The sequence below is a fragment of the Mesoplodon bidens genome, assembly GCF_964165515.1.
Source record: "Mesoplodon bidens genome assembly, chromosome: 13".
In the NCBI taxonomy this organism is placed as follows: Eukaryota; Metazoa; Chordata; class Mammalia; order Artiodactyla; family Ziphiidae; genus Mesoplodon; species Mesoplodon bidens.
Genome location: NC_138169.1, coordinates 9,500,938 through 9,526,051, shown reverse-complemented (window position 1 = coordinate 9,526,051; position 25,114 = coordinate 9,500,938). Strand labels below are relative to the sequence as shown.

General features: G+C 46.5%; 1 protein-coding gene across 1 annotated transcript in view; it reads right to left on the bottom strand.

Moving 5' to 3' along the window:
• The window catches only part of CCDC63 (coiled-coil domain containing 63), a gene marked incomplete at both ends in the record, with an annotated part of 34,035 nt that extends 13,809 nt beyond the window's left edge, over positions 1-20,226 (bottom strand). Inside the window, 6 exons of the mRNA XM_081252903.1 lie at positions 3,017-3,198; positions 4,183-4,364; positions 4,780-4,899; positions 11,587-11,776; positions 14,632-14,798; positions 20,191-20,226. Of these exons, the coding sequence (XP_081109029.1) occupies positions 3,017-3,198; positions 4,183-4,364; positions 4,780-4,899; positions 11,587-11,776; positions 14,632-14,798; positions 20,191-20,226 (877 nt within the window). The remainder of the gene's footprint in view (positions 1-3,016; positions 3,199-4,182; positions 4,365-4,779; positions 4,900-11,586; positions 11,777-14,631; positions 14,799-20,190) is intronic.
• Positions 20,227-25,114: the final 4,888 nt, after the last annotated feature.

Below are 25,114 nucleotides of genomic sequence, written 5' to 3'. Positions count from 1 at the left end.
TTTCTAGATCTTCCTAGGCACGTCTGGCCACGTGACCCCTTTTCGTGTGTGGCTCCCTACTGTCCCTGGGAGGAAGCTGAAGTCTCTTGGCATCGTTTAAGATCTGATCCCCTCTACCCCTCAGTGCCTGGTCACTATCAGACTCAGTCACTAGTCTGCCTAAATCCTCTGATAGCTTCCCACCACGCTTAGAATCAGTGTGAGCTCCCTGTGCAGCCTATAAGGGCTTGTGTGGTCTGGCTCCTCCTCACCCCTCCAATTTCATCTCCTACCACTCTCCTGTTGGCATCAACTCACTCCAGCCACACTGGCCTCCTCTCTGTTCTAGAAATATGCCTACCTCACTCTCACCTCAGGGCCTTTGCACCTGCAATTCCTTCTTCCTGGGATGTGCTTCTCCCAGGCTTCCATGTGGCTGGTTCTCTCCTATCATTCAGGTCTCTGCCCAAATGGCACCTCCTCCAAGAAGCCCACCCTGACCACCCTAGATAAAGCAGCCCCTGATTACTCTCTGTCAATCACCCTGTTTTGTTTTCTTCATCATGCTCATGGGTTCCCAAGAGATCAGATTAACTTTTGCATTTGCCAATTTGTCATCTCCCCTGACAGAAGGTCAGCTCCAGGAGGACAGGACCTCTGTCTTATTCCCCACTGTCTCCCAACACGTAGCCCAGTTCCTGGCACATGGTCAGTCCTGCAGGAGTGGCCTCTGCCTGTTTCTCCAGCTTTGCATCTACACTCCAGTTAACACGTTCCTGCCTCTGGGCCTTTGTCTCTGCCTGGATTCCTCACCCTTGCACAACTGGATTCTTTTCATCCTTTAGATCACGGTCTGAACAGCCCCTCCTTGGCCATCCTATCCAAGAGAGGTCTCCCTGTTACTTTTCCATCTCAATCCCTTGTTTTCTTCCTTCAAAGGTTCTATCACAACCTGAAGTGTTTGTATTTGTCTATTTGCTTGTTTTTTCTGTGTCTGCATATCTAGAACATAAGCTCCGTGACATCAAGGACTAACACTTTCTTGATCACTGCTCTGTCTCTGGTCCCCAACATGGTGCCTGTTTCAGGATAGGTGATCGTTAAAATTTGTTGGAAGACCAGGAATGCAATGGTTGGATGGATGAAGGAAGAAGTCAACTGATCATGAAGAACTTACCCCTGCAGTGTCACAGGAACAGGAGGAGCCTGGAGGCTGGAAGACCCAGCAGAAGCTGCTAGAGGAGATGTGACGAGAAAGATGACAAGGCTGAGGCAGTGAGAAGAGGAAGGATGGACACACAAGCCAACTGGAGTGGCAGTGAATGGGAGAACTCCTATTGACTGCACAGTTTGGGTCTTGGATGCCTAGTGGAATCTTGAGGCTGCTCAGTGGATTAGGAGAGAGAAGAGGATAGAGGTAGGACCTCAGGCTTTGGGGGGCAGACACATTTGGGATGGGGTCCTGGATCTGTTACTTACACTGCAGAGGACCTTGGCTATATCCATGTATCCTCTTTCAGCTGCAGTGCCCTCATATGTCAACTGGGGGTGTTAATAATAATGTCTGCCTCTTGGAGATGTTGTGAAGGCTAAATGGAAGCCATGCATGCCAAGCATGGAGAATGGAAGCTGCCATGAGCTAGTGGCTCAGTAAATGGATGGATGGGTGGATGGAGGATGGAAGGATGGATGGACAAAGGATGGAAGGATGGATGGATGGCTGTATGGAGGATAGAAGGATGGATGGATGGGTGGATGGAAGATGGATGGGTGGATGGATGGATGGATAGATGGAGGATGGAAGGATGGATGGATGGATGGATGGACAGCAGGTCCAAAAGGTGGTTTTTGTAATGTTAGAGAGTGAGGGATGGGATTTCTCAGAAAAACACTTCCATCCATACAGTTGCAAATAAGGTAGGAAGGGACAGAAGGGGCTGAAAGAAAAAAAAAAACAAATGCAGCTGCACAGGGGGCCTCTCCCTTCAATCTGCTGAGGATAGAGTTAACATAGCAGACCTGAGACTGCTCTCCTTAGAAAGACCTGCTTGCAAGGTTGGCCCTTGGCCTTCATCTGGGAACTTAAATGGTGAGCAGCTCCCTACACTGATATAAAACTTTCCTAAACGGTAAGTGTGGCTACTGAGCCCAGGCTGTAAGGACAGTGTGCTTTATGCCAAACACCTGCCTTCCTTCTGGGAAGCTGGAATTTTGGTATGTGCTGGGGAGAGGGTGCCTACATGACCAGCCTCCAGTAAGAATCTTGGGCACCGAGTCTCTAATGAGCTCCCCAAGCAGACAACTCTTCACATGTGTTGTCACAATTAGATGCTGGAAGAATTAAGCATGCCCTGTGTGACTCCACTGGGAGAAGATCCTGGAAGCTTGTGCCTGGTTTCCTCTGGACTTCGCCCCACGCACCTTTTCTCTTTGCTGATTTTTCTTTGTGTCCCTACATCATAGCCATGTTTGTTGAGTCTTGTGAGTCCTCTCTGAGAATCACCCAGCCCGGGGGTGGTCTTGGGGACCTCTGATACACAAGTTCCTCCTCTAAACAATGGAAGGAGAGCCACGGGGTGAGGACACATCCTACAGGTTAGGGGTGGCAGATAAAACCCAAGGCATCCAGTTAAATTTGAATCTCAGGCAAACAATATATTTTTTTTCCCTTTGGCCACACTGCACAGCATGCAGGATCTCAGTTCCCCAACCAGGGATCGAACCCCTGCCCCCTGCAGTGGAAGCACAGGGTCTTAACCATGGGACCACCAGGGTAGTCCTGACACAAATGATATATTTTTAACAGTATAAATAGTCCCAATTGTAGATAAATCACAAATAATTTTTTAGTATAAGTATGTCTCAAATACTGCATGAGACTAAATTTTATTCATTGTTTATGTGAAATTTAAATTTAACTGCATCTTGTATTTTTATTTGCTAAATTTGGCAAACCTACTACAAGGAGACTCGGGCACCTTCAGTTGAGAGAGAGAGAGAGAGAGAGAGAGAAAAGAGGACACCTGGAAAGCGTTACCTTCTTCCTTTTTGGACTGCTCCTCAAACTCAAGGCGATCATTCAGCTTGATGAGCAGGAAGGATTTGAGCTTGGTTTCATGATCATAGAGACGCTCCAACTCTCGGATCTCCAGCTTGTACTTAGAGATGTCCTTCTGCTGGCGGTCCTTCATGGCAGCCATTTGAGCCATGGCTTCCAGCCTGGGCAAGGGGGACATGACAGAGTCTGAGTGTCCGGAGGCACCTTCCTTCTTCTCCCCTCTCCCTACCAGTCCAGACAGACTTTCTGCCTGGTCAATGACCATCACTCCTTTTAATCATGGAGGTTTCTGGAAGTAGAGGAACAACTTCCCTCACCTGAATGACAGCAGTTGACAGCTCTAGACCACCCTCAGGAAATGATTTTCTATCATCACCATCATCACCATCACCACCGTCATCATGATCATCATCACCATCAGCAACATCATCACCATCAGCATCACCACCACCATCATGATCTTCACCACAATCACTACCACCACCACCATCAGTATCATCATCACCATCAGCAGTATCACCACCATCAGCATCATCACACATCACCATATCACTATTACCATCATCACCACCACTTGTCAAGTACTATGTCCCAGCCACTCGCTTATATACACATATTATTTAATCCTCACTACCACCTGAAGGGGTCCTCCAACAATGTAGTAGTGATGGAGCCAGGGTTCAAACCTAAATCTCTCTGACTCCCAAATCTGCACTCTTCACCACTAAACTGCATGCCTTTTGCCCCTCTAGGTGTGAAGCCGGGAGACAGCCCAGACTGAGAGGGACCCCTAGGACTAGAGGCAGGGACACCTGGGGGAGATGGTACAGCATAGGGGTTTGAATCTCAGCTCCACCACATCTGCCATTTATCTGAATCTCAGGTAAGTATTTTGGCATCTCTAAGCTTCCATTTTCTGGTATGTAAAATGGGGATAATAACTCCTAGGGTTGTTGTGAAGGTTGAAATACTACCCAGAGCATCTAGCATCATGCTTGGCCGACACACAATCAGCACTCAGAGTTATTATGATGATGATTTCAGGTTCCTCAACACATAAACACAGGGGGTAGAGGTGGCCCAGAGTAGGAAGCTCAGCAGGGGGCTGAGACATCTTTGCCCCCAGGGTCTCTCCCCCAGCCCACCTCTGCTCATAGGCCTGTGCAGACTGCTCGATGGCCACATTCATTGTTTTCTTCTGCATCAACAAGCACCGATGAATCTGCTCGTAGACGTTGTCATAAGCAGCCTTCTCATACTGTAGGTCTTCAGTCTCCTTCCGGAGCTTCGCATTGGTGGTCAGCATCTTGTCAAAGTGTACAGTGACCTGCAAGGAGGGCTCTGCTTCAAAATAAGGCTCACTCCTGGGGCATGAGACAAGCTTCCAGAAGGCAGCCATAGGGTTGAAGGGTCTTCCCCTCACCTCCCACCCCAGGCCCACAGAACAATGGTTGGAGTGCTGCCTGGCCTGTGTGCACACCATCGTTCACCTTCTCTCGACTCAACCAGTGAGATGAGTATGTTCGGCTAATGGCTTCACAGACATCATTCTTCCCTCTTAGCAAAGGGAGGTAGAGTTGTTTGCAGAGTTTTTTTGTTGTTGTTGTTGTTTTTTGGTCACGTTGCAGCACGTGGGATCTTAGTTCCCCGACCAGGGATAGAATCCATGCCCTCTGCAGTGGAAGCACGGAATCCTAACCACTGGACCACCAGGGAATTCCCCCAGAGAACACCTTACGTACGAGATGCAAACGGGTTTCCAAAACGTGGATCTGTTTTTGCAGTTTCCAGGGGTTATTGGCCTCTTGTATTTTTGAGAAGATCTGTCTTTGGTTTATAATTTTTTTATCCATCTGAACGATCTGAAAAGAAAGAGAGAGAGAGAGAGAGAGAGAGAGACAGAAAACCCAGCTGTGTTAACATCTGTATGGGTACAAATGCGACAGTTCACTAACTCAGGTGTGGTAAAACAAAAACTGCAATGTTCTTTCTTTTCCCATAAATGGAATTTTAATTCTCTCTTGGGTGTGTGCTCAACTCAACTTAACCATAGCCAGTTTGGGGCAAAATGAGGCAACTTAGGGTTTTTATTCTCACCCGTGCATGTAAATTTCACTCACCCGTGGGCAAAAATTTCACCTGACCCTAAAGCCACGGTTTCCAGAAGAAATGGCATTATTCCCCCAAGAAGCCTTCTGTAACCTTTGTTTTTTGTTTTGTTTTATTTTGTTTTGTTTTTTGCTCTTGCAATGATGAGGATGCTAGTGGCACTTAGTGGCAGGTCATGAGATGTCACATACCCTGCAACATGTAAGACAGCACCAAACATCCAAGAATTGTCCCCCACCCCTTTTGACTTTCCAGTGCCCCTCTGGATGTTAGGCAGGTGAAGAACCTCTCTATAATTTTCTGTACCTAGAATCAAACTGTCTTTTACATATACACACAGTATTTTTCATTAGGTTTTAATAGACACTTAATTATCCAGGAATGTAGTCACTGTATAAATCAAGAGAATGTTCGTTGATTTGTTTGGAACTTTACCAAGAGTTGGCCGCCATTTTGGAAATCATGACACCAGCACAACGTGGATCATCATCTTTGAGTTGTGGATACAACAAGCCCAAATCACTCTGCAGTGTGGAATCTTCAGTGATTCTGCATATCAATAATACTAGCCTCTGACTATATCTTTTAGACCAGCGGTCTGCAAACTAAGGCCCTGGGCCAAATCTGCCCCACTGCCTGTTTATTGTTTGTTTGTTAATATTTATTTATTTATTTTGGTTGCACTGGGTCTTACTTGCAGCACACGGGATCTTCATTGCAGCATACAAGATCCTTTTTTTTTTTTTTTTTTTTGGTCTACAGCATGTAGACTCTTAGGTGTGGCATGCATGCATGATCTAGTTCCCCGACCAGGGATCGAACCCGGGCCCCCTGCATTGGGAGCACAGAGTCTTACCCACTGGACCACCAGGGAAGCCCCCACTGCCTATTTTCATAAATAAAGTTTTATTGACACACAGCCATGCCTATTCTTTGCATTGTCTATGGCTGCTTTCATACTATGAAGGCAGAGTGGAGTAGCGTGGCCCACAAAGCCAAAATATTTACTATCAGGGCCTCTGCGGAGCAATTTGCTGGCCCCGGTCTCGATAAGTCAGGCCAAAACTTGCATGTATCAAAATACATATAATTTTAGTGTAAGTAGCTTTCCTTTATTTTTCCTTTGCATTATAGTTATGGCATCATATTGATTTAAAAGAAGAAGGATAAAGGATTATATCATCTATGAATTTCACTTCAGGATTGTAAAGGAGGTATTACCAAATATTTGCTGTTAAAAAGGGGCATTGGCAGTTGAATGACTCATAATTTCAAGTGTCAACAACTAAAAATGATTAAGTTCAATTAGGTTCAGGTCTTGTTAAAAACATACTTTCCTTGGGAATTCCCTGGTGGTCAGTGGTTAGGACTCCTCCCTTTCACTGCTGAGGGCCCGGGTTCAATCTCTGGTGGAGGAACTAAGATCCCACAAGCCATGCAGTGTGGCCAAAAAAGAAAAAATAAAATAAAGTGAAGCATTTTAAAAAACATATGCTTTCCTCAGAAGAATTTACTCTCTCTGCCTTTATGGGCACAGATCTCAGCAGCCTCCCTTCAGGGGCAGCAGCTTGTATCAATTAGGAACATATGCAACTACAAATTACAGAAAGCCCAACTAACAGTGGTTTAAACAAATTATGGTTTATCTTTCTCTCATAATACACTGCTGGCTTAAGTTCAGTAACTCAAGGAGGTAAAAACAAGATCTCTGTAATTCACCTGGCTTCTCCCTCAAAAGATGGCTGCCATTGCACCAGCCTTCACACAGTTATGTTCCAGGGAGGAAAGTAGAGGAAGCAATATGGATGAAGGGTATGACCTATATCTGGAAAGCAAAACTTTCCCAGACACCCCTAACAGATGTCCCCTTACATTTCATTGTCTACCTTTAGGTGCAAGGGAAGATGGGAAATGTAGCTTTTTAGCTGGGCACATGCTCACCCTGAATAAAGTCAGGAATCTGTTAGAGAGGAAAACATAAAGAATGGGTAAACAGCTGGCAGTGTTACCCACAACACTATGTAGTTACAGTTGCTTCAAGGAAATTCAGGCCCAATATTGCCAGATCTTCCAGTTTTTTTAAAAGAGAAGCCAGATATCTGAATTTTTACATGAAATCTCCTGATTTTTAACATGTTAGGCCAAAGCCTTCATGTTGTCAGGCTCAGCCTGTTCTGAAGGCCACTGGTCTACTCATACGTTTGGGGTCATGGAAGACCCACAGAAAAGTGATGAAAGATGGTTTTTAGGCAGCAAGAGATGCTTAACAGAAGACAGAAGAATGTTCCAGAACCAGGAGGCTGGCAGAGGTGACAACAGCCAGAACTGTACTGTGGTGGACACGGTGGGTGGTTGACCCATCATGGGTGTTCTGGGGAAGAATACTCATCCCACCCCAGAAGACTGATCCAAGCCAAGCATGGTAACTCTAATCACTCTTCTTATGATTTATTTATTCAGGGATGGGCAAGACTAAACCAGTTGGAGCCTCTGACTGTCTGGTAGGGAAGCATCTGGAAAAAGTTTCCTCATTCCTAAGAGAGTCATAGGAAGAGATGGTCTGTCTTCTCCTGAAGGTATTGTTCCATCTGGATGTGGTGCCTGGAACTGCTGCTGCTGTCTTGTCCCCAAAGGACAAAGACAAATACCTTGATAACCTAATTGAGCTGCTGAATCAACCAACCCTGAAGCTTGCACTATCTTTATACTTCCTGTTGTATGAGATAAAAACATTTTCTTATTGCCAGTAATCTACTTAGGGAAGGTGGGCTCTGCCCCCAGACCCAAGGGCTAAATCATCATTGGTCTAAACTAGGGGTTGGGAAACTTTTTCTTAAAGGGCTAAATAGTAAATATTTTAGGCTTCAAGGACCAAGAGATTAGTATGTAGGTACTCACATAACCATTTAAAAAGTAAACATTTAAGGGCTTCCCTGGTGGCACAGTGGTTTAGAGTCCGCCTGTCGATGCAGGGGACACGGGTTCGTGCCCCGGTCCGGGAAGATCCCACATGCCGTGGAGCGGCTGGGCCCGTGAGCCATGGCCGCTGAGCCTGTGCGTCCGGAGCCTGTGCTCTGCAACGGGAGAGGCCACAACAGTGAGAGGCCCGCGTAACGTAAAAAATAAAAAATAAAAAAAGTAAACATTTAAGATGTAAAAACCATTCTTTGCTGGAGGGCCATAAACAAACAGACCAGACTTGGTGATTGCACTGTAATCTGCTGCCCCTGGTCTACCCCAAAGCCATTACAGAAATTCCATTTCCCTTTGCCTGTAATTGGCCAAGGAATGGGCATATACCCTAGCCCTGGCCAATCAGAGAAAATCTGCTGGAGGAATTTTGTAGAATAGTCTCCCTCTCGTAAGAAGAGAATATCATGTACAAAAACTTCCCATCCTTTCTTCATATTTTTGAATGCAATTATATGAGACATTGTACTAGCTAAGCTTTGGCAGCCATCTTGTGACCATGAGGGGAAGGCTGGTCAAGAGAGTCATAGAGAAAAAGAAGAACCCATCATTGTAGAGCTGCTAAACCATCCCTGGGATGGCTTATTTCTAGTCAGACATCATATTAAGTGAGAAAAACAAACCTCTGTTCTCCCAGTTGCTTCCAGTCAAGAATTCTATTATCAATACTTGCAGCCCAACACATTCTCAAGCAAAAGATCAGGCATCAAGGGAACCATTGGGTCTCACACAAAACTGGTAAGGTATATGAATGCTGTTTATGATTGATATTAGCCAGGCTTTGGACGTTAGCTGGAACACACACACACACTCCCCCACAAACTCCCTCACAGCAAAAGCACATTACTTCATCAGTACTGACAAAGTCAGATTCAAGTCAAGTCAGGTTCCTATTCTACTCTGTTCTCCTCTCCTGTTCTATGCACAAGGCAGCATCCTTAACACAAACCCTCTCCAGCTCTCTTATGAAATAAAACAAATGACTTGTTTTGATATATGGGAGGGCAGCATCCTCCCCCATATATTAGGTGTGGCATCACATGCTCTGAGGATGCCTGCCCCAGCCTGAGTTGACGACCCCCAGAGTCCTAGGGCTCCACCTCCTTGCCAAAGGAAGCTGTGGCATCAGCTCTTGTGATTAAATTCAGAGCTGTATTCCCTTTGGCACCTTTATGTCAGACGCTGCTTTTGTGATGCTGAAAGTAATTAGGCTTTAGCCCAATGGGAGACATTATCCAAGGCTGTGGCTGATGGAGAAATACGTTGCCTACACTAGATGCTCAGCAGGAAGGCATCAGCTTATTAATTATTTTGTGAGGCTAAGGGCCCAGTGATATCCTCACCTCCAGTGACCCCTTGAAAGGACAAAGCTCTGGGCATTCTGTGGTGGACACAGCAGGAGGGGATTCTGGGAGCTGCCTGCGCTGAGATGGAATTAGACCAAGAGGGTTTTTGTGTTGGGCAGTGAGTGCCGTACTCTTTGGAGGATTCCAAAACTAGGTTGCCTTTTCTAATGTTTCTGAGGATCCACATCCCCATTTTTCTTCTTCACTTTTATTGCCTCCTTTCTCATACATTCATATGTTTGATCACTCATTCATTCATTCACTCATTCATCAGTTTTATTAAGCCCCTGCTTGGTGCCAGACAACAGGGGTATGATGGTAACCAAGACAGAGTGGTCCCTGCCCTCAGGGAACCTACAATCTAGGACTGGAAACAAGCCAGGAAGCACGATGAGCCCTAGGAGAGGGGAGATAATTTGCACACACACAGTAGGGGCATGTAGCAGAGAAAGATGAGGGGACAACTATCTTGCAGAAATAGCATTTGAGCTGAGACGCAAAGGATGAATAAGACTCCCCCAAGCAGAGAGAATGGGGAACAGCACTCCAGGCAGAGGGAACAGCATGTGCAAAGGTCTGGAGGTGAGAGACAGCACTGTGGATCCATGAAGGCAGCCAGTATGGATGGAGCACAGAGGAGAAGGAGGCAGGAGAGAAGGTGGAAGAGGCAGGAGGGGCTGAGGCAGCAGAGCCGGCAAATTACACCAGGGACTTGGGCCCTTATCGCAGCAAGAGTCGGAAATTACTGAAGATCTTGAAGCAGAGGAAAGGTGTAATGCGATTTCCAGATTCATTCAGTCAGTAAATATTTATTGAGGACCTGCTAGGTGCTGGACACTGGGATAGGAACAGGGGGTACAGTAGGGAACAAAACAGACTCACGCAGGTCACAGGTTAGGGAGACATTAGACAACACCCATATTAAGGCATAATTACCACCGTGAAAGGTACTGTGAAGGAGGTGACATGGGGTGACACGAAAGAGGATAGGGGGTGTGCTGGGATCTTCTATTTGCCCCCCGAGATCTACTCTCCACCCTGCTCTGTGCCCCATGAAGCTAACCGGGAAGGATCCATGATGGCTCCCTTGTAGTTGGGGTCAGAGGTGAGAAGAAAGAGAGGTTGCGGTATTTACTCCAGGTTCCAGAATGCCTTACTCCTCCGAGTACCCTACAGAGTGTGCTATTTGTTCCTGGCCAGGAAACTAATACCAGGGGTATATACTTTAAACCAGAGAGGGGGCATAGAGAAGGCCTCCCTGAGAAAGTCACTTTTAGGCTGAGTCATAAAGATAAGCAACTAGGGTAAGGCAGTGTGGGGAGCATGTGCAAAGGCCCTGAGGTGAGAAAAGGCTCAGCATTATTTGAAAGAAAAAAAAAGTCTTTTGCGGCTGGAGTGTGAAGAGTTAAGGAAGGAATGACATGGGATGAGCCTAGATGGGTAGGCAGGGTCTTTCAAACGATAGTAAGGGATTAACACTGTATAGCAAATGTCTCTAGCTCTTTGCTTTCTGGATCCATGAGGGTTGCACTTCCTAGGCCCTTTTGTGAATGGGTAGAGTTGACTATTTTGGATCAAGATAGTCTACCAAACTACGGGTTTGGAAGACTATCTTGAGCCAATGAGTCATGAGCAGAAGTGACACATGTCACTGGAGCATTCAACTGCCAGTGTGAGACCCTCAGGACTCACTTTTCTCTACCACAGTACCTGGCAGTGTTCAAGATGGGGGCTATCCCATCAGCCTGGCCCCAGGATGAGAGGATATAAGAGCCCCTAGCCAATCCACGATAGACATAAACCATGAATGGGAAAGAAATCTTTGTTGTTTTAAACCACTGAGTTGGGGAGAGGGAATTTTGTTACTGCAGCATAACCTAACCTCTCCTGACTGATACAGTGAGGATTGGGGCATTTATTCTTACCATAATGGGGAGGCAGTGGAGACCACAGTGAGGAAATGGATCAATAGAGCTGAGAGATCAGGGGTTAAAATGGTGGTGGAGACAGTGACCACATTCACGTTTAGAAAAGCCAACGGTGGGGGTATGGTGGGGAGTACACCTCCCGCACTCCTTCCCCTTGCTCCGTGTTTTTGTTAACCCTTTAAGAGAAAGACCACACCTTCTCATCCAGTTCAGCCAACAGCACTTTCATCGATTTAATCAGGGCCTCGTAGTCCTCCTTAGTTTGCAGCAGGAAACGCAGCTCCATGTAGTTTTTCTCATTCAGATCCAAGTTCCTGGAGGACTTGATGAGATTCAAAAGCAGGGTGATCTCCTCCTGCTCCTCCTGCAGGGTCTTGATTTCCTTGCTGTTGGGAAAGCAGCATATGATTAACCCTGAACCCCTGAGTTTGCCTGGATCAGACACTCCAGGACCCCTGGTCCTGAAAGGAGACTCAGAGGGGTACTTCCCACCCCAGCAAGTGGAAGAGACTCACCCAAGGTCTCCAACCCAGGTCCAGAACTCAGATGTCCTTTGACCCAGTTCACTGCAACTTCCACTGCTCCAACCCTTCTCTGAGCGGCATTTTTTTTTTTCCTCAGAACAATTTGCAGCTGTGCCTGTCAAAACCCATTACCTAGACATGGTGAGAGCCCCCAAGTTCTCTTTTGCCAGCAGCTCACTGACATCTGTCTGATTTTGCAGACTTTCTTTTCCGGCTTTACAGCCAATTATCTCTGGTAATAAGAGGCAAACCCATCAGGCATGATCTTTCAAGTGTGCATCAACACAGAGCTGCACAGGAACCTGTAACCCCCACCAACTTTTCTACTCGGGGGCTACTGATTTATGAAATTGGCTGACATGAGTCTCCTTCTCTTCCTCTGTCTGCTGTGGAGAAGAGAGGGTGTCGGGGACGTGAGCAACCAGGGATTTCTAAAAGAGAAAAGAAGACTCAGGCGACTGCACAGCAACTGAGCAACAGGAAATGGTACAGCGGCCGAGTTTCTGGCAAAGTCTGGGCAGCATATTCCTGTTGCTCAGTGCGGTTTGCAGACTAGCTGCCTCAACGCCCTTTGGAAGCTTGGAGAAATGCAGCAGCTCAGATCTCAATCCAGGACCTACTGAATCAGAATCTGCTTTGTAACAAGATCCTCAGGTTACCTGTACGCACTTTAAAGTTTTGGAAGCGCCACTCTAGAACAGCAAAGAATGTTCAAGGGCGGGGTCTGCAAAGCGTTTTCTATAAAGGGCCAAAGAGTAAATACTTTAGGTTTTGCAGGCCAGAGGGTCTCTGTTGCAACTACTCAACAAAGCAATCATAGGCAATACAAAAATGAAGAGGCGTGGCTGTGTGCCAATAAAACTTTATTTACAAAAACAGGCAGCCACTCAGACTTGGCCCATTGGCCACCGTTTGCTGACTGATGTTCTAAAGCCACACTGTCCAGTAGACCATTCTGCAGTGATGCAAACGTTCTCTATCTGTGCTGTCCAACAGCATCCATCAGGCACGTGTGGCTATTGAGCACTTGAAACGTGGCTGGTGCAACTGAAGAACTGAATTTCTAATTTTATTTATTTTAATTAATTGCAAATGTAAATAGCCACATGTTGCTAACAACCACTGGGGTGCACGCCCAGTTCTAGAGCATCTTGTCTTCTAAACCTGGCCCTTGGGACTTTTCTCCCCCTAAGCCCCTCTTGGGAGGAGTCTTTGCTAAGGTGCAGAGAAAAGAGAGAGAGAGAGCAGGATAGTACGTCAGAGTTAGGCTTTCGGGGGCGCGGTGAGGTCGGAAAAACAAAAGGAAGGTTTGGGGACTGCAGTGAGAGGAGTGAGGTGCCCCAAAATTTAAGGAGGTCTTCATTTTCAGGGTGGTATAGGTGCAGGGTCTGCGCTGGGGAAACGCACCTCCTTAAATATTACGCCCTAAGCACCTCACTCACCTCACCCCAGTTCTCTTCCACTCTCCTCCCCTTCAGTTCCACCACAGTGAAACCAGATCAAATGGATCGGGGTAGAGTGAGATGCAGAAGGGTAAGTAAGATTCAAGAAAAACTGAAGCCACACCAAGAAGTAGGCATTTCCTGATGTCCACCAAGGATAGGCTGTGAATCAGGGTCACCAGCACAGATGTGCAGGTTGTGGACTGCACAGCCCAAGGGAGCACCATCTGCTTGAAAACATATCATTGATTTGTTGATTTACTACACTTTTCTGAGAGACACTTTGTCTTGTTTTAACAAAATCCCTACATAATGACAATGTTTCCAACAGATGGCAGTAAAGGGTCTTTGAGAAAGGGTGCCTTTTTCTAATTCACGTAATGATCCCATATGGACTAGCAGTGGCTCTGAGTGAACCAATCCATGGAAAATCTAAAGAACCCCACCCCTTTTCCCTATCCTCTGAACTTCACACATCATCTAACAGTAAAATTTTCTTTCTAACAATAGGCAGTTACTGCCTGTATAAACATTATGGATGTGGTTAAGGAATCACATTTCTTTGGACGGAATCTAAGAATGCTTGTTTAATGTTTGTTTATTCAACCTCAGGGAACACCTTTCTGTTTCCCAAAGAAACTATACACACCATAATTTCTAGGGCAACTCAATTTCAAATATTCAGGTCTGCAGATCCCATAATGATGCACAAGCAGGAAACGTCCTTTGGGGTATCCACCGACTGGTGATTTCCTCTTCTCTGGGAACTCCCCACCTTTACTGCTAGAACTGCTGGGGATACCCATAGCTATTTTTTGTCCTATGGCTCAACCCCCCCAGGCCACAGCTGATTGGGCCAGAAGTAGACACCAGACCCAAGCTAAGCCAGTCAGATTCTCCCTCTCCTGGGAATTTTGGGATTGGAATTGACTAAGGACAGTCTCTCTGTGTGGCCTTTGGTTGCTCAAGAATTGGAGGCAGCCATCTCCCACCAGCCACTGCTGAGATTCAGAGAGGAAAGAACAAAACCCATGTGTTGAAAGAAACAGGAACCAGAATCGCTTTCTTGTTTGGGTCCTTCCCTGAGACACGGGTGCCCTGCTCCCCTTGGAGTCCCTGAGACACCCTGAACTCTGAGAATAAATCTCCTCTCCCCACTGAAGCTATTGCAGGTGGGTCCCTGCCCCAGAGGCCCCATCAGAAGGCAAGCCCCATGAAACCAAACCCCAAATTGTCTCCAAGTTCACTCAGTCCAGAACTCTGAGCATCACTTACTGCTGGCTTGTGATCGTTCGCTGGGAGCAGACGTTAGAGGACTTCCGGCCGGCCGCCGTCTTCCGGAACTGCTGCCATAGCGTCCGAAGCTCTGCCTCGGCCAGCTGCTCTTTGGTCTTCTCCGAAGGTTCCTGGGAACTTTCAGGGTCTTTTCTTCTGTGCTTCTTCTGAGTGAGACAGGGTGAGTGTTAAGCAACAGGTTAGATGACTAGAAAAGCCCGCATTTCAGCTTAAGGATGGAGGGCAAGAAGAGTGCTTGCGGCAGGGCTGGAGTAGGAAGACCACCGTTGGGTGATGTCAACTGCTTAGGTGTTACATGGAAAACCCATCCTGGGTTGCCAGGGTGGAGAGGAAGCTGGGCCTCATTATTGCATACTGAAGAGGTGGCCTTGCTGTGTGACCTTGGGTGAGTCACTTAACATCTCTGAGTCTCCAGTCTCTCATCTATAAAATGGGCGCACATAGATTTGTTGTCAGGATTAGATGAGTTAATATGTGTACAGAGGACCGCACAATGCCTGACCCCACAGTAAGCCCTCTGTATGTAGGAGCTACTGTTACCCACCGTCAGCATCTTGAAGGAATTGTGCTTTCCCTCTGCTCAGACACTGTATCCAGGAAGGTCAAAGCCAGCAAGTGCTCCTTTCTCTCTGCGATACCCTGTCCACAGTGGCGAAAGGAAGAGAACTTGTGAGCCACCCCTGCTGGTGGTGCAGGACCCGGCAGCACCCTCTCCCTTCCCCACCCCCCGCAGACCTTCCTCCTCCAGCTTGGCACATGAGGAGGACACGGCAGATGGCTGCCCGGGTGTGAGAAGAGGCTTTTTTTTTTTTTAAAGCAATGTTTGCCTGAAACCTGTTCCTCTCATGATTTATTATTAGGAGCCAGGCAGATGGTTCTGGCATGTCTGTTACCCTCTTGCTCCTTGTGTTCCCAAAGAAGAGGGGCAAGATGGCATCAGGGCAGTGTGTCCTCTGATGGGGTTACATCGAAATTCACCCAGCTTCAGCTGTAGCGACACTCCGCCCCCCCCCCCTTTAAAGCAGGAGCCAGTAGTACTGAGAGACATTAGGTATTCAAAGAAGGGGACAATGCTAACCCTATGAGCCCTATGGGGCTGTAAGATCCACTGCACCCCAATTCCCAGGCTTTAGGAGCTAGATCCTTAAACAAGAAACTTCTAGCTTTGCCACGCACTGAGGGGTCCTACAGTGCAGTGGTTTAAAGCATTGCTGTGTCAACCATCAGATCTCAGCAAAAATTCCTCCTTGGCCACTTGTTAACTTTGAGCAAGTCATTTCAGTTCTCTGGGCCTTGGTTTCCTCATCTGGAAAATAGGAGAAATTCTAGAAGCCACTTCACAGGTTGTTCAGCATGTCAGGCACTAAGCCTGGCACAAGGTAAGTCCTCGGTAAACAGTGGCTGTTACAATGTGGTGCGATATGGGTCTTTTCATAGGATGAAGGTTCAGCGTAAAAAATATTTATGTGGGCTTATGGGGCATCCAGCATTCCTCTGTCAACTGGTAGCAATACCTGGAATTGCCAGTGGGAAGCCACTCCCTCCCTTACTCCTGGTCATTTTTTGCGCCCCTGAGGTTGACCCCCACTCCATCAGCTTCTGGATTGCAACCTATGACTCTGGATGGGTCAATCAGAGTGCCAGATCCCTGGCCAATCTGCATAATCCCAGCCCCCTGGCCTGAGTGATCAGTTCAGGAATGGGCACATGACCTTGGCTAGTCCAAGCAGAGTGAATAGTGGAATTTAAGCTTGCACACACAGGAAGAGAGAAACTCTGTTTCCTGCTGCACTTTAACCTATGTGAATGAGGTTGGGAGTGGCTGGCAGCCATCTTGCCTCTTCAGGGAGCATGAGAATAAAGCTATCACTGAGGACAGAAGACAAAATCAAGAGAAATTGAACCGTAGGTGAATCATCTGAACCCCTGGATATAGCCAAGCCTGAAGATACCTCTGGGTCATGTCCAGTTACATGAACCAACATATTCTCCTAAAGCAATCCAAGATGAGTTTTCCATTGCTTGCAACCAAATGCGTTCTCATGCCTGAAGTACCTAGATCTCTTTAGCATACAAACTAAGCCCCTACTATGTGCTAAACATTGTAGGGAATTCAGGGATAAGTTAACCTTCAAGGTGGTATGAACCCTGCCCAGGGTAAAATAGTGGAAAAGGCTGCAAAAAGGAGATGATTTTCAATTTGGGTTTTGAAGGATTAATAGGAGTTCACCATGCAGAGAAGAAAAGTGGGGAAGGAATTTGGGGTAAAGAGAACTGCCTGGGCAAAGGCTGAGAGCAAGTGAATAAAAGGAGTGTTCAGAGACTGATGTGTGGTCTAGTGTGAGGGGCAGTACCCACTGGGAAGTGACTGGCCAAGAGGACTGGAAAAGCCAAGATGTTCCTTAAAAGCAGGGATGTAAGAAGATCAGCCTGTAAGAGACGAGTTAATTGCCTCCCAACAGTCACTTCTCCTTCATGAAGAGTTGTTGCCAAGGTAGTTGCCTGGCCAGGGGTTACACTTCCCAGCTCCTCTTGAATCCAGGCAGAGCTACAAATTCTCATCCATGGGATGTGAGCAGAGAGGTGTGTCACTTCCAGACCATGACTTTTTAAGAAGTGGATGTGACATTTCCATCCTCTCTTCCCCATCTGACATCTATGCGAGGCGCAGCCATAGATGGGCAGAGCCACAAGACAGGTCTCTTAAATCAACTTGTGGAAGAAGTCACCTGCCAACCACGAACATCCTCATTGGACTGTTACAAAAAAGAGAAATTAATTTCTGTTGTGTTAAACCAATGAAATGAGGGGGCATCTTTGCTACAGCAGCTAGTATGACTCTAAGAACACTCTGACTTCTTCTTTCCTAACAGGACTCTGAGCTTGTCCCTCCTCAATCTGCCCGGTTCCAGAGGATGAATCATGATTGGTTCCCACTAATCATAGTAACCCATTTCCCTTTGTCAATGATTGGTTGAAAGATGAACATGTGACTCAGATCTAGCCAATGAGACATAAGGAGATGTCTATTCCTATTCCTTTGTGATAAAAAGAGCTTGTCCATGTTCCCTTCTCTTTTGCTTTTGGAAATTATTGTGAAGGTTATAATGGTTGGTGCTGGAGCAACCATCCTGTGACCAGGAGGAGAAATATCACTGTCACACTAAAGAGAACAAAGAAGAAATATGGGGGGAAATTTAGGGCCTCACTGACACTGTTTGCCACTGCCCCATCCTTGGAACCGCCTACCCTAGGCTTCTTGTTAAGTGAAATAACTAAGTGTCACTATTGTTTAAGGCACCCTTATCAAGTATTTTGTTCATTGCAGCCTAGATCATTCCTGCCCTACATGATCCACTATCTTGAAAATGATTCTCAAGCTGCTGGGTGATAAGAATATAGTGGCTGAGACTGTAAGACCTCTGGCGTTTCCCTAATATGTTCTAGAGGGTTTCTAGAGGGTTCGAAGACTAACTGACTTTTGGTAAATCATATTTGAAGGAAAATATCTAATGTTGGAAAATTCCCACAGGCAGGGAAGTGGAATAAAGACTATGGTTTCATAGCTTGATTATTTCTGGAAGAGCCCTCAAGGTACAGGTAGAGAGTATGGCAGGATTTATTAGACTGATAAGGTTTGGGCAAAGGATACTCACTTTAGGACCTTTTTCAATTCTAGAATTTTGTGCAGCTCGATTTCATATGGTGCAGGAGCTTTTCTATGTTTAAGGGCTCTTTTGATCCTAAGTGGATCTGTAATGCACCCTTCTAAAAGCATGACTAAATAAAGTATACTTGAAATTCACTGACAATGTGATTTCTCTCTCTGATCCTCAGTCTCCTCATCTATAGAATGGGGATACTCACCCCCACACTCAGCATAAAATAATGTATATAAAGCTCTTAGTGCACTGCCTAGCACATAACAGGTGTTTGATGAATGTAACATGTCTGTGAATTAGGATTTTCAAGTGTCAGTTTATCTTGCCCTTGAGTTAACTGGTTGTGTTGTGTGTTTTTCCCCAGGAGCTAGAGGCTCCATCAACTCTTACCTTTTCGCTGATACATACACACACCCAGAACCAGGCTCCCCCTGGGATACCGGCTTTTCTCTGGCTTCCAGACACCAACACAAACCTTTCCCTTTCTGTACTCTGTGGGCTGGACCCACTCTGTCCCCTGGGAACAGATGGACCCCCATTCTCACAGCTGGGCCTTCAGAGAGCACCTGCAGGGTGTCCTGGGCCCTGGCACACCACCCTCTTAGTCAGGGGTCTCAAACTTGAGGCCCACAGGGCAAATTCAACCTGCCTTCAGTTCTTTTTAGCAGGCAGTGTTTTAAGATGTGAATATGGGTCATGCACTCACACTCCTGGATGCAGGCTCCATTCCTCCCCATTGCCTAACTCCTCCTCCCCCCAATTCCCACATTTCCTGTAACTGCCTGGAGCCAGCAGGAATTTGAGTATGCAGTTCTTGGGAGGAATCTCAAAGCTGCCCATTTGTGTGAGCTGGAAAGTACTAAGAAATCTAGAGGTCCAGGTCAGGGAGCATCACAAACATGCCTCCTGCTCCCCGGACCTCAGTCTATCCATTACAGTATCTGTAGTCCTGGTCACATGATAAGCTCTTAGCAAATACAATTTAAATGAATAAAGGCGGGAGAAGACTTTATTGTCTAATATTTAATTAGCTGGGGTAGAGGAGGCTGGATCCTCCTCTGCTGCTGAACTTTAACAATCTGACCTTAAAAGAAAATCCTGACCCCTGAAGGGCTCTGGGACAGGCCACTACATGGATTATAAATGCCAAGTGTGAGAGAGGAGGATCCTGTAAAAAAAAATGAAGCCAAGGCTGTGTGCATAACATGGTTTAAACGTGCTTGGAGCACTAATCAAGCAGAGGTGCAGAAACACCCACAGATTTTTAAAAATTGGGATCGTTACGGGGGGAAATGGAAGTTTGTTGTACTTTCCTTGGAGTTATTTTACACACTGTAATTTATTTACGTTTAATTGAGGGGGGCCAAGATATTTTCCAGGTTTAGGGGCAGCTAAACGTCTGAAGGGGAGAGGGGCAGCCGCCACGTCTTTGCTTTCCCCAGCAGGGGGAGCTGTGGAGCAGCAGGCGCGGCTGCGTGCGCGGTGAAACTTACCAGGGACGCCCTGCAAGACAGTTCCCACCGCCTGTCCACCGGCCACAGCAGCTGGGTGTTCGACGGCGCCGGGAGGACTGATTGCTGCGCGGCTGCGCTGAGCCAACCCCCATTCTCATGTCCGGGCGTTCTCGGAACCCTGGAACGGGCGCCTTTGTGACTCGCACAGACGGGGCGTTTCCCCCTGGAAGGTGCTAAGAGGGTCCAGGGCCCTTAAGAGAGGACCAGAGCAGCTGGTGAGAGGAAAGGTTTTTTTTGGGGGGGGGAGGGGGAGGACGACAGACTCCTCAACGACCCCTCTTCCCCCGCGGCGACCCCCCACCAGACTAGCCACTAACTTCTTAACTCAATTACTGCTCTCTTTCCCTGACTCGGCCACTCACACTGCCATTCAATCGCCGATCCATCTCCTCTATCATTCACTCGCATGTCCTCTCACTGTCTCCCTACTCCCCATCTCACACTCACCCGTACTTACAGCAACGCTGCTGGGTACATACACTACAAAGGAACCCAGATCTCTCTCTCTCTCTCTTTCTTATTTATTTATTTATTTATTTATGTTTGGCTGTGGCTGTTTGGGTCTTTGTTGCTGCCCGCCGGCTTTCTCTAGTTGTGGCGAGTGGGGGCTACTCTTCGTTGCGGTGCGTGGGCTTCTCATTGCGGTGGCTTCTCTTGCTGTGGAGCACAGGCTGTAGGCACACGGGCTTCAGTAGTTGTGGCACGTGGGCTCAGTAGTTGTGGCTCATGGGCTGTAGAGCGCAGGGTCAGTAGCTGTGGCTCACGGGCTTAGTTGCTCCGCGGCATGTGGGATCTTCCCGGACCTGGCCTCGAACCCGTGTCCCCTGCATTGGCAGGCAGGTTCTTAACCACTGTACCACCAGGGAAGTCCAGAACCCAGATCTTTCTGCTCTGCAAAAAAAGAAAGAAAGAACTTGAGACAAATAACCACGGGTGCAGGGGAATCTGTCCATCAATTTTCTTTAGGAGCACCCACCCCACGCTCTGTGAGCTTGACATGGGCACCCCAGTCTGACCCAGATCACCTGTGACTCCTGGCGTGAGAATTTTTCACTGGGCTAACCACATTTGATGGTTTAAAGATAGACATTTTTTCATACAAATGGCCCTGCAACATACGCCAACCACTTCCTCTGGGGCTAAACTCAAGAAGCAGCCACAATCCTGAAGGGAAATGATTAGGGGTACTGGTTTCCTAGGGTAATTTTGATGTCTGTGATTTCCACCTTACCTCCAACCCCTTGAGTGAATTGTAGCTCAGTCTTACTAAGTTCTCCATTCTCTTATACCTAAACTCTTGGGACAAGATGTGTTTTAGAAGTTAATGTGTTTTTGATTTCAGAAAGGTGATATGGTGCACAAGGAAGCATATTGCCCCTGATATTGCTGGCAGCCATGTTGTAACCATGAGGGAAGTTAGTGGGACATTATATTTTACTAATGGGATTTGGGCAACATGTCAAAATCAAACATATTAACATTTCTGCAAGAAAACATGAATATTAATGAAAAGTAGAATAAATAATGATCATAAGCAGCTTCATGTCAGGCCTTGATGATTCACACAAAATGTTTTGGGACAAGTGTTGCCAGCCTCATTTTACAGATGAAGAGGGAATTCCCTGGTAGTCCGGTGGTTAGGACTCTGTGCTTCCACTGCTGGGGGCACAGGTTCAATCCCTGGTCAGGGAACTAAGGTCCCACACGCCATGCGTTGTGGCCAAAAAAAAAAAAAAAAAAAAAGATTGTTTTCAATACAGATGAGGAAACTGAGGCTTGAGAAATAGATAGAGTGACTTTTGCAGTAAGTGGGGGATTCAGGATATGAACCCAGGGCTGTCTCTAGAGACCCATGCTTTATCACAATTCTTAGTGAAACCACAGCTCCAAACCTGAGAAGTTCTTCTGGAAGCTGATATCTACCATCTATATGGTATTTAAAGGGCTGCTCTAGCCCTCAGCTCCATATATAGCCCAATGACTCATAATTTCAAGTGTCAACGACTGAAAAATGATTAAGTTCAATTAGGTTCAGGACTTGTTAAAAATAGGCTTTCCTCAGAAGAATTTACTCTCTGCTTTTAGGGGCACAGATTTCAGCAGCCTCCATGCAGAGAAGTGCAAGGCTTTGTAAATTAAAACATGCCAGAATCAATTCTGCTAAAGGGATCTTCAGCTCCATCAGCGGGGCTTGGAGCAGAGTGAGATGCCAGCTTGCCAAAACGATGAGCTAGCTTTGGGAAATGTTGACGACAACTGAGTCTACAGAACAGAGGAGAAAATTAGAATCGGGATACAGAGGGGCTGGGCAAAGGCATTTCGCCACAGACCAGGAAGTTGATTGTCCAAGTGAGTTTTGGACAACAAGGATCAGAAACCCACCTGAAAATAACTCAAAATGGTTTTATTTTTGGCTCTCCAGCATCTGTTCCCCCTTCCTCCTTCCCAGCAGATCCCAATTTGTTCAGGTAACCATCCCTCTCCCATTCAGCCTACATGGCCAAAAGAAATTGATTTTCACACACATCTCCAGGATAGCTCTCAATTACTCTTAGCCCATCACAGCCATCCCATCCTCCTTGCCAGTGATTGGACCTGGAACCTAATTTTAAACCAATCTGTGCATAGCATTCTCCTGGAGACTGCAACTGGTCCAGGAATAGGCACATAACTGACAGTGGCCTAATCAGACAGAAAGAAAGGACTTACAGTCCAGGGCTGGAAAGATGCTTTTTTCTAGCTCCATGGATGAGAACAAGGAAGCATGTTGCCCCTATTGTTGCTGGCAGCCCTCTTGAAACCATAAAGGAAGGCAATGTGAGAGCAAAGCCAACACATTATGGAGGGAGGGGCCTAGACAGAATTGCAGAACAGTGTAGCTGGAACTGTAATCATACCATACCTGAAATCCACCTTGGTTCTGCACTTCTTGTTAAAGGAATTAATACATTTTCTTATTGTTTAAGCCAGTCTGGATTCCCATTACTTGCAGCCAAAAGCATGCTAAATTATATGAATATCATGGTTATTGCATGTAAGCTGGAGGAAGATCCCAGTTTAAAAGAAATCAATCTTTGTCTTCTTAATCTCAACTTCCCAGGAAAGAGAACCCAATTTGGCCAGTCTAGATTTTATGTCCACTGTTGGCAAAATAACAAGGGCCAGGGGGCCGCTATCAGGTGGCACAATGGCCCCTCCACAGGGACTGTGAAAATAATTCTCAAAAAAGGGGAGGGCACAGTCATATAATGGAGAGAACACTGGGCAAAGTGTTAAGATATCCAGGTTCTAGTCCTAGTTCTGCCACTGATGTGCTGCATGCTCTTAGGAAAGTCAGTTGACCTCTCTGAGCCTTAATTTCTTCAGACTGCCAGGGCCAAATTGAGAACTTTAAAGCCTGAAAAGATTGTAAAGTATTTCATCCCACCTATGGCACTGAAAATAAAAACAGTACTGATCCATAAGATAAGGGTCAGGTAGCCTGACAGGATTCTGACTTCTGCCATAATGTTTTTTCAAGTGAAATAACAAACCGTTTGGGGAAAAAAATACTTTTGGGTGTCCCTACTTCACTGGTGCCCTTGGTACTGCTTTCTTTTGTCTTTGGGTAACTCAGCAAAGGCTACCCACTCCAGCCCAGCCCTGCCGAGTGGCCTAATCTCCATGTTGGTGGCATGTGGTGTCACCAAATCCTTCTTTCTGCTATGGCTGACTGGACAAGAACCCCTCACCCAGGTTAGACAAATCAGAGCTTCTTTCCCAGAAAACAGAATTTGGACAAAAAATTCCTTGAGAAACAAAAGACTGATTAATAGGTATGGGGTATAAGAGCCAAGAGATTGTGTGAAGTCAGGGCTGGGGCAGCTGTTTTTCCCCAAGTATATGCACTGCTCAGAGGTTGACCACACACAAAGACCTTCCCTCACATCTTCCTTGCTAATAAAACCCTGATTTGTGTTCCAGAATTGAGTGGAGAGCACTGAATCTCATAGAAAGTGAGCCCACTGAAATCTTGTGGTGGACAATGAGATGTGAGGGGAAGTCCGCTTGGGGGATTTGGGAACAGATCCAAATGTTGGCTGAACCTCCAGTGCACAGAGGTGTGAGCCGAAGTGCCTGGGCCCAGGGGCAGGGGGGATTTGAGTTCTGTTCCTGCTGCAGAGCTGCAAACCCACCCAGGAATTCATGGACTGCCTAATTGCCTGCAATAATCTCCATGTCTGCCTACAGCAGCTTCTGTCATTTGCAATCAAAAACATCATCTACCAAGAGAGCAGGCATTGTTGGTATTTAGAGTTTCAGATTCCTCCCTAATGGGATCCAGAACTGGCCTCCTCCTGGCTCCCTTCTACTGAAGCCAGAGTCACGAATTATAATCTCAGTGGCTGACTTTTGAGATAAGGAGTGATAAGGAATCTGTATATCCTTCAGAAAGTAATGCAGCCTCATACAGCAAGAGCAATAAACGTGTTTACACCCGTCAACACAGGAAACCTAAATCTGGAGATTCATCCTAAGAAAACAAGTCAATGACAAAAATAAATAAATAAATAAAAAATAAAAAGTCCGAAGACACAAAGATGCCCATTGTAACATTATCTCTACAGGAGAATGAGCCTGTGCTATTGGGAGTCAGAATCCAGGCTCTCTGGTGGAGGGGAGCTGGGGCGGTGATAACTGGAAGGGGACTCAGGGGGCTTCCTGGGTGCTAGGAATGTTCTGTTTCTTGATCTGGTTACATGGATAAGCTCTCTTGTGAAAATTCATCAAGCTGTGCACTTCTGACATGTCCCTCTAAATATATGTATATCATTTTCCAATAAAACAGCTCTCTACAAAGAACAAGAGAAGAATTTGTTGGGTTTTTTTTTGCCAAGTGGCTTGCAGCATCTCAGTTCCCAGAGCAGGGATTGAACTCAGGCCACAGCAATAAAAGCGCCAAGTCCTAACCACTAGATCACCAGGGAACTCCCAAGAGAAGGATCTTTTAAGTAACTTGTGGCAGATCTATGAACGGGGGACATTCTGGAGTACTGAAAAATAGTTATACAAAAATAACCATATCTTTTGGGCATCTGCATAATACAACTGTATTGTTTCACCCACCCCACCCCAATTCATTCTCCAGCCTCCTCTGTCTGCCCTGTGTTTCCCAGAAATCAGTAGTATGGCCCACATCACCCATGGGCTCCCTTGCCCTCTGGCTTCTGATTGCGTGTAGCCAATGGGAAGGACCAGCAGGAGATCAGAAGGCAGGGGGAGAGAGAGGTGGGGCGTTTCTTTCAA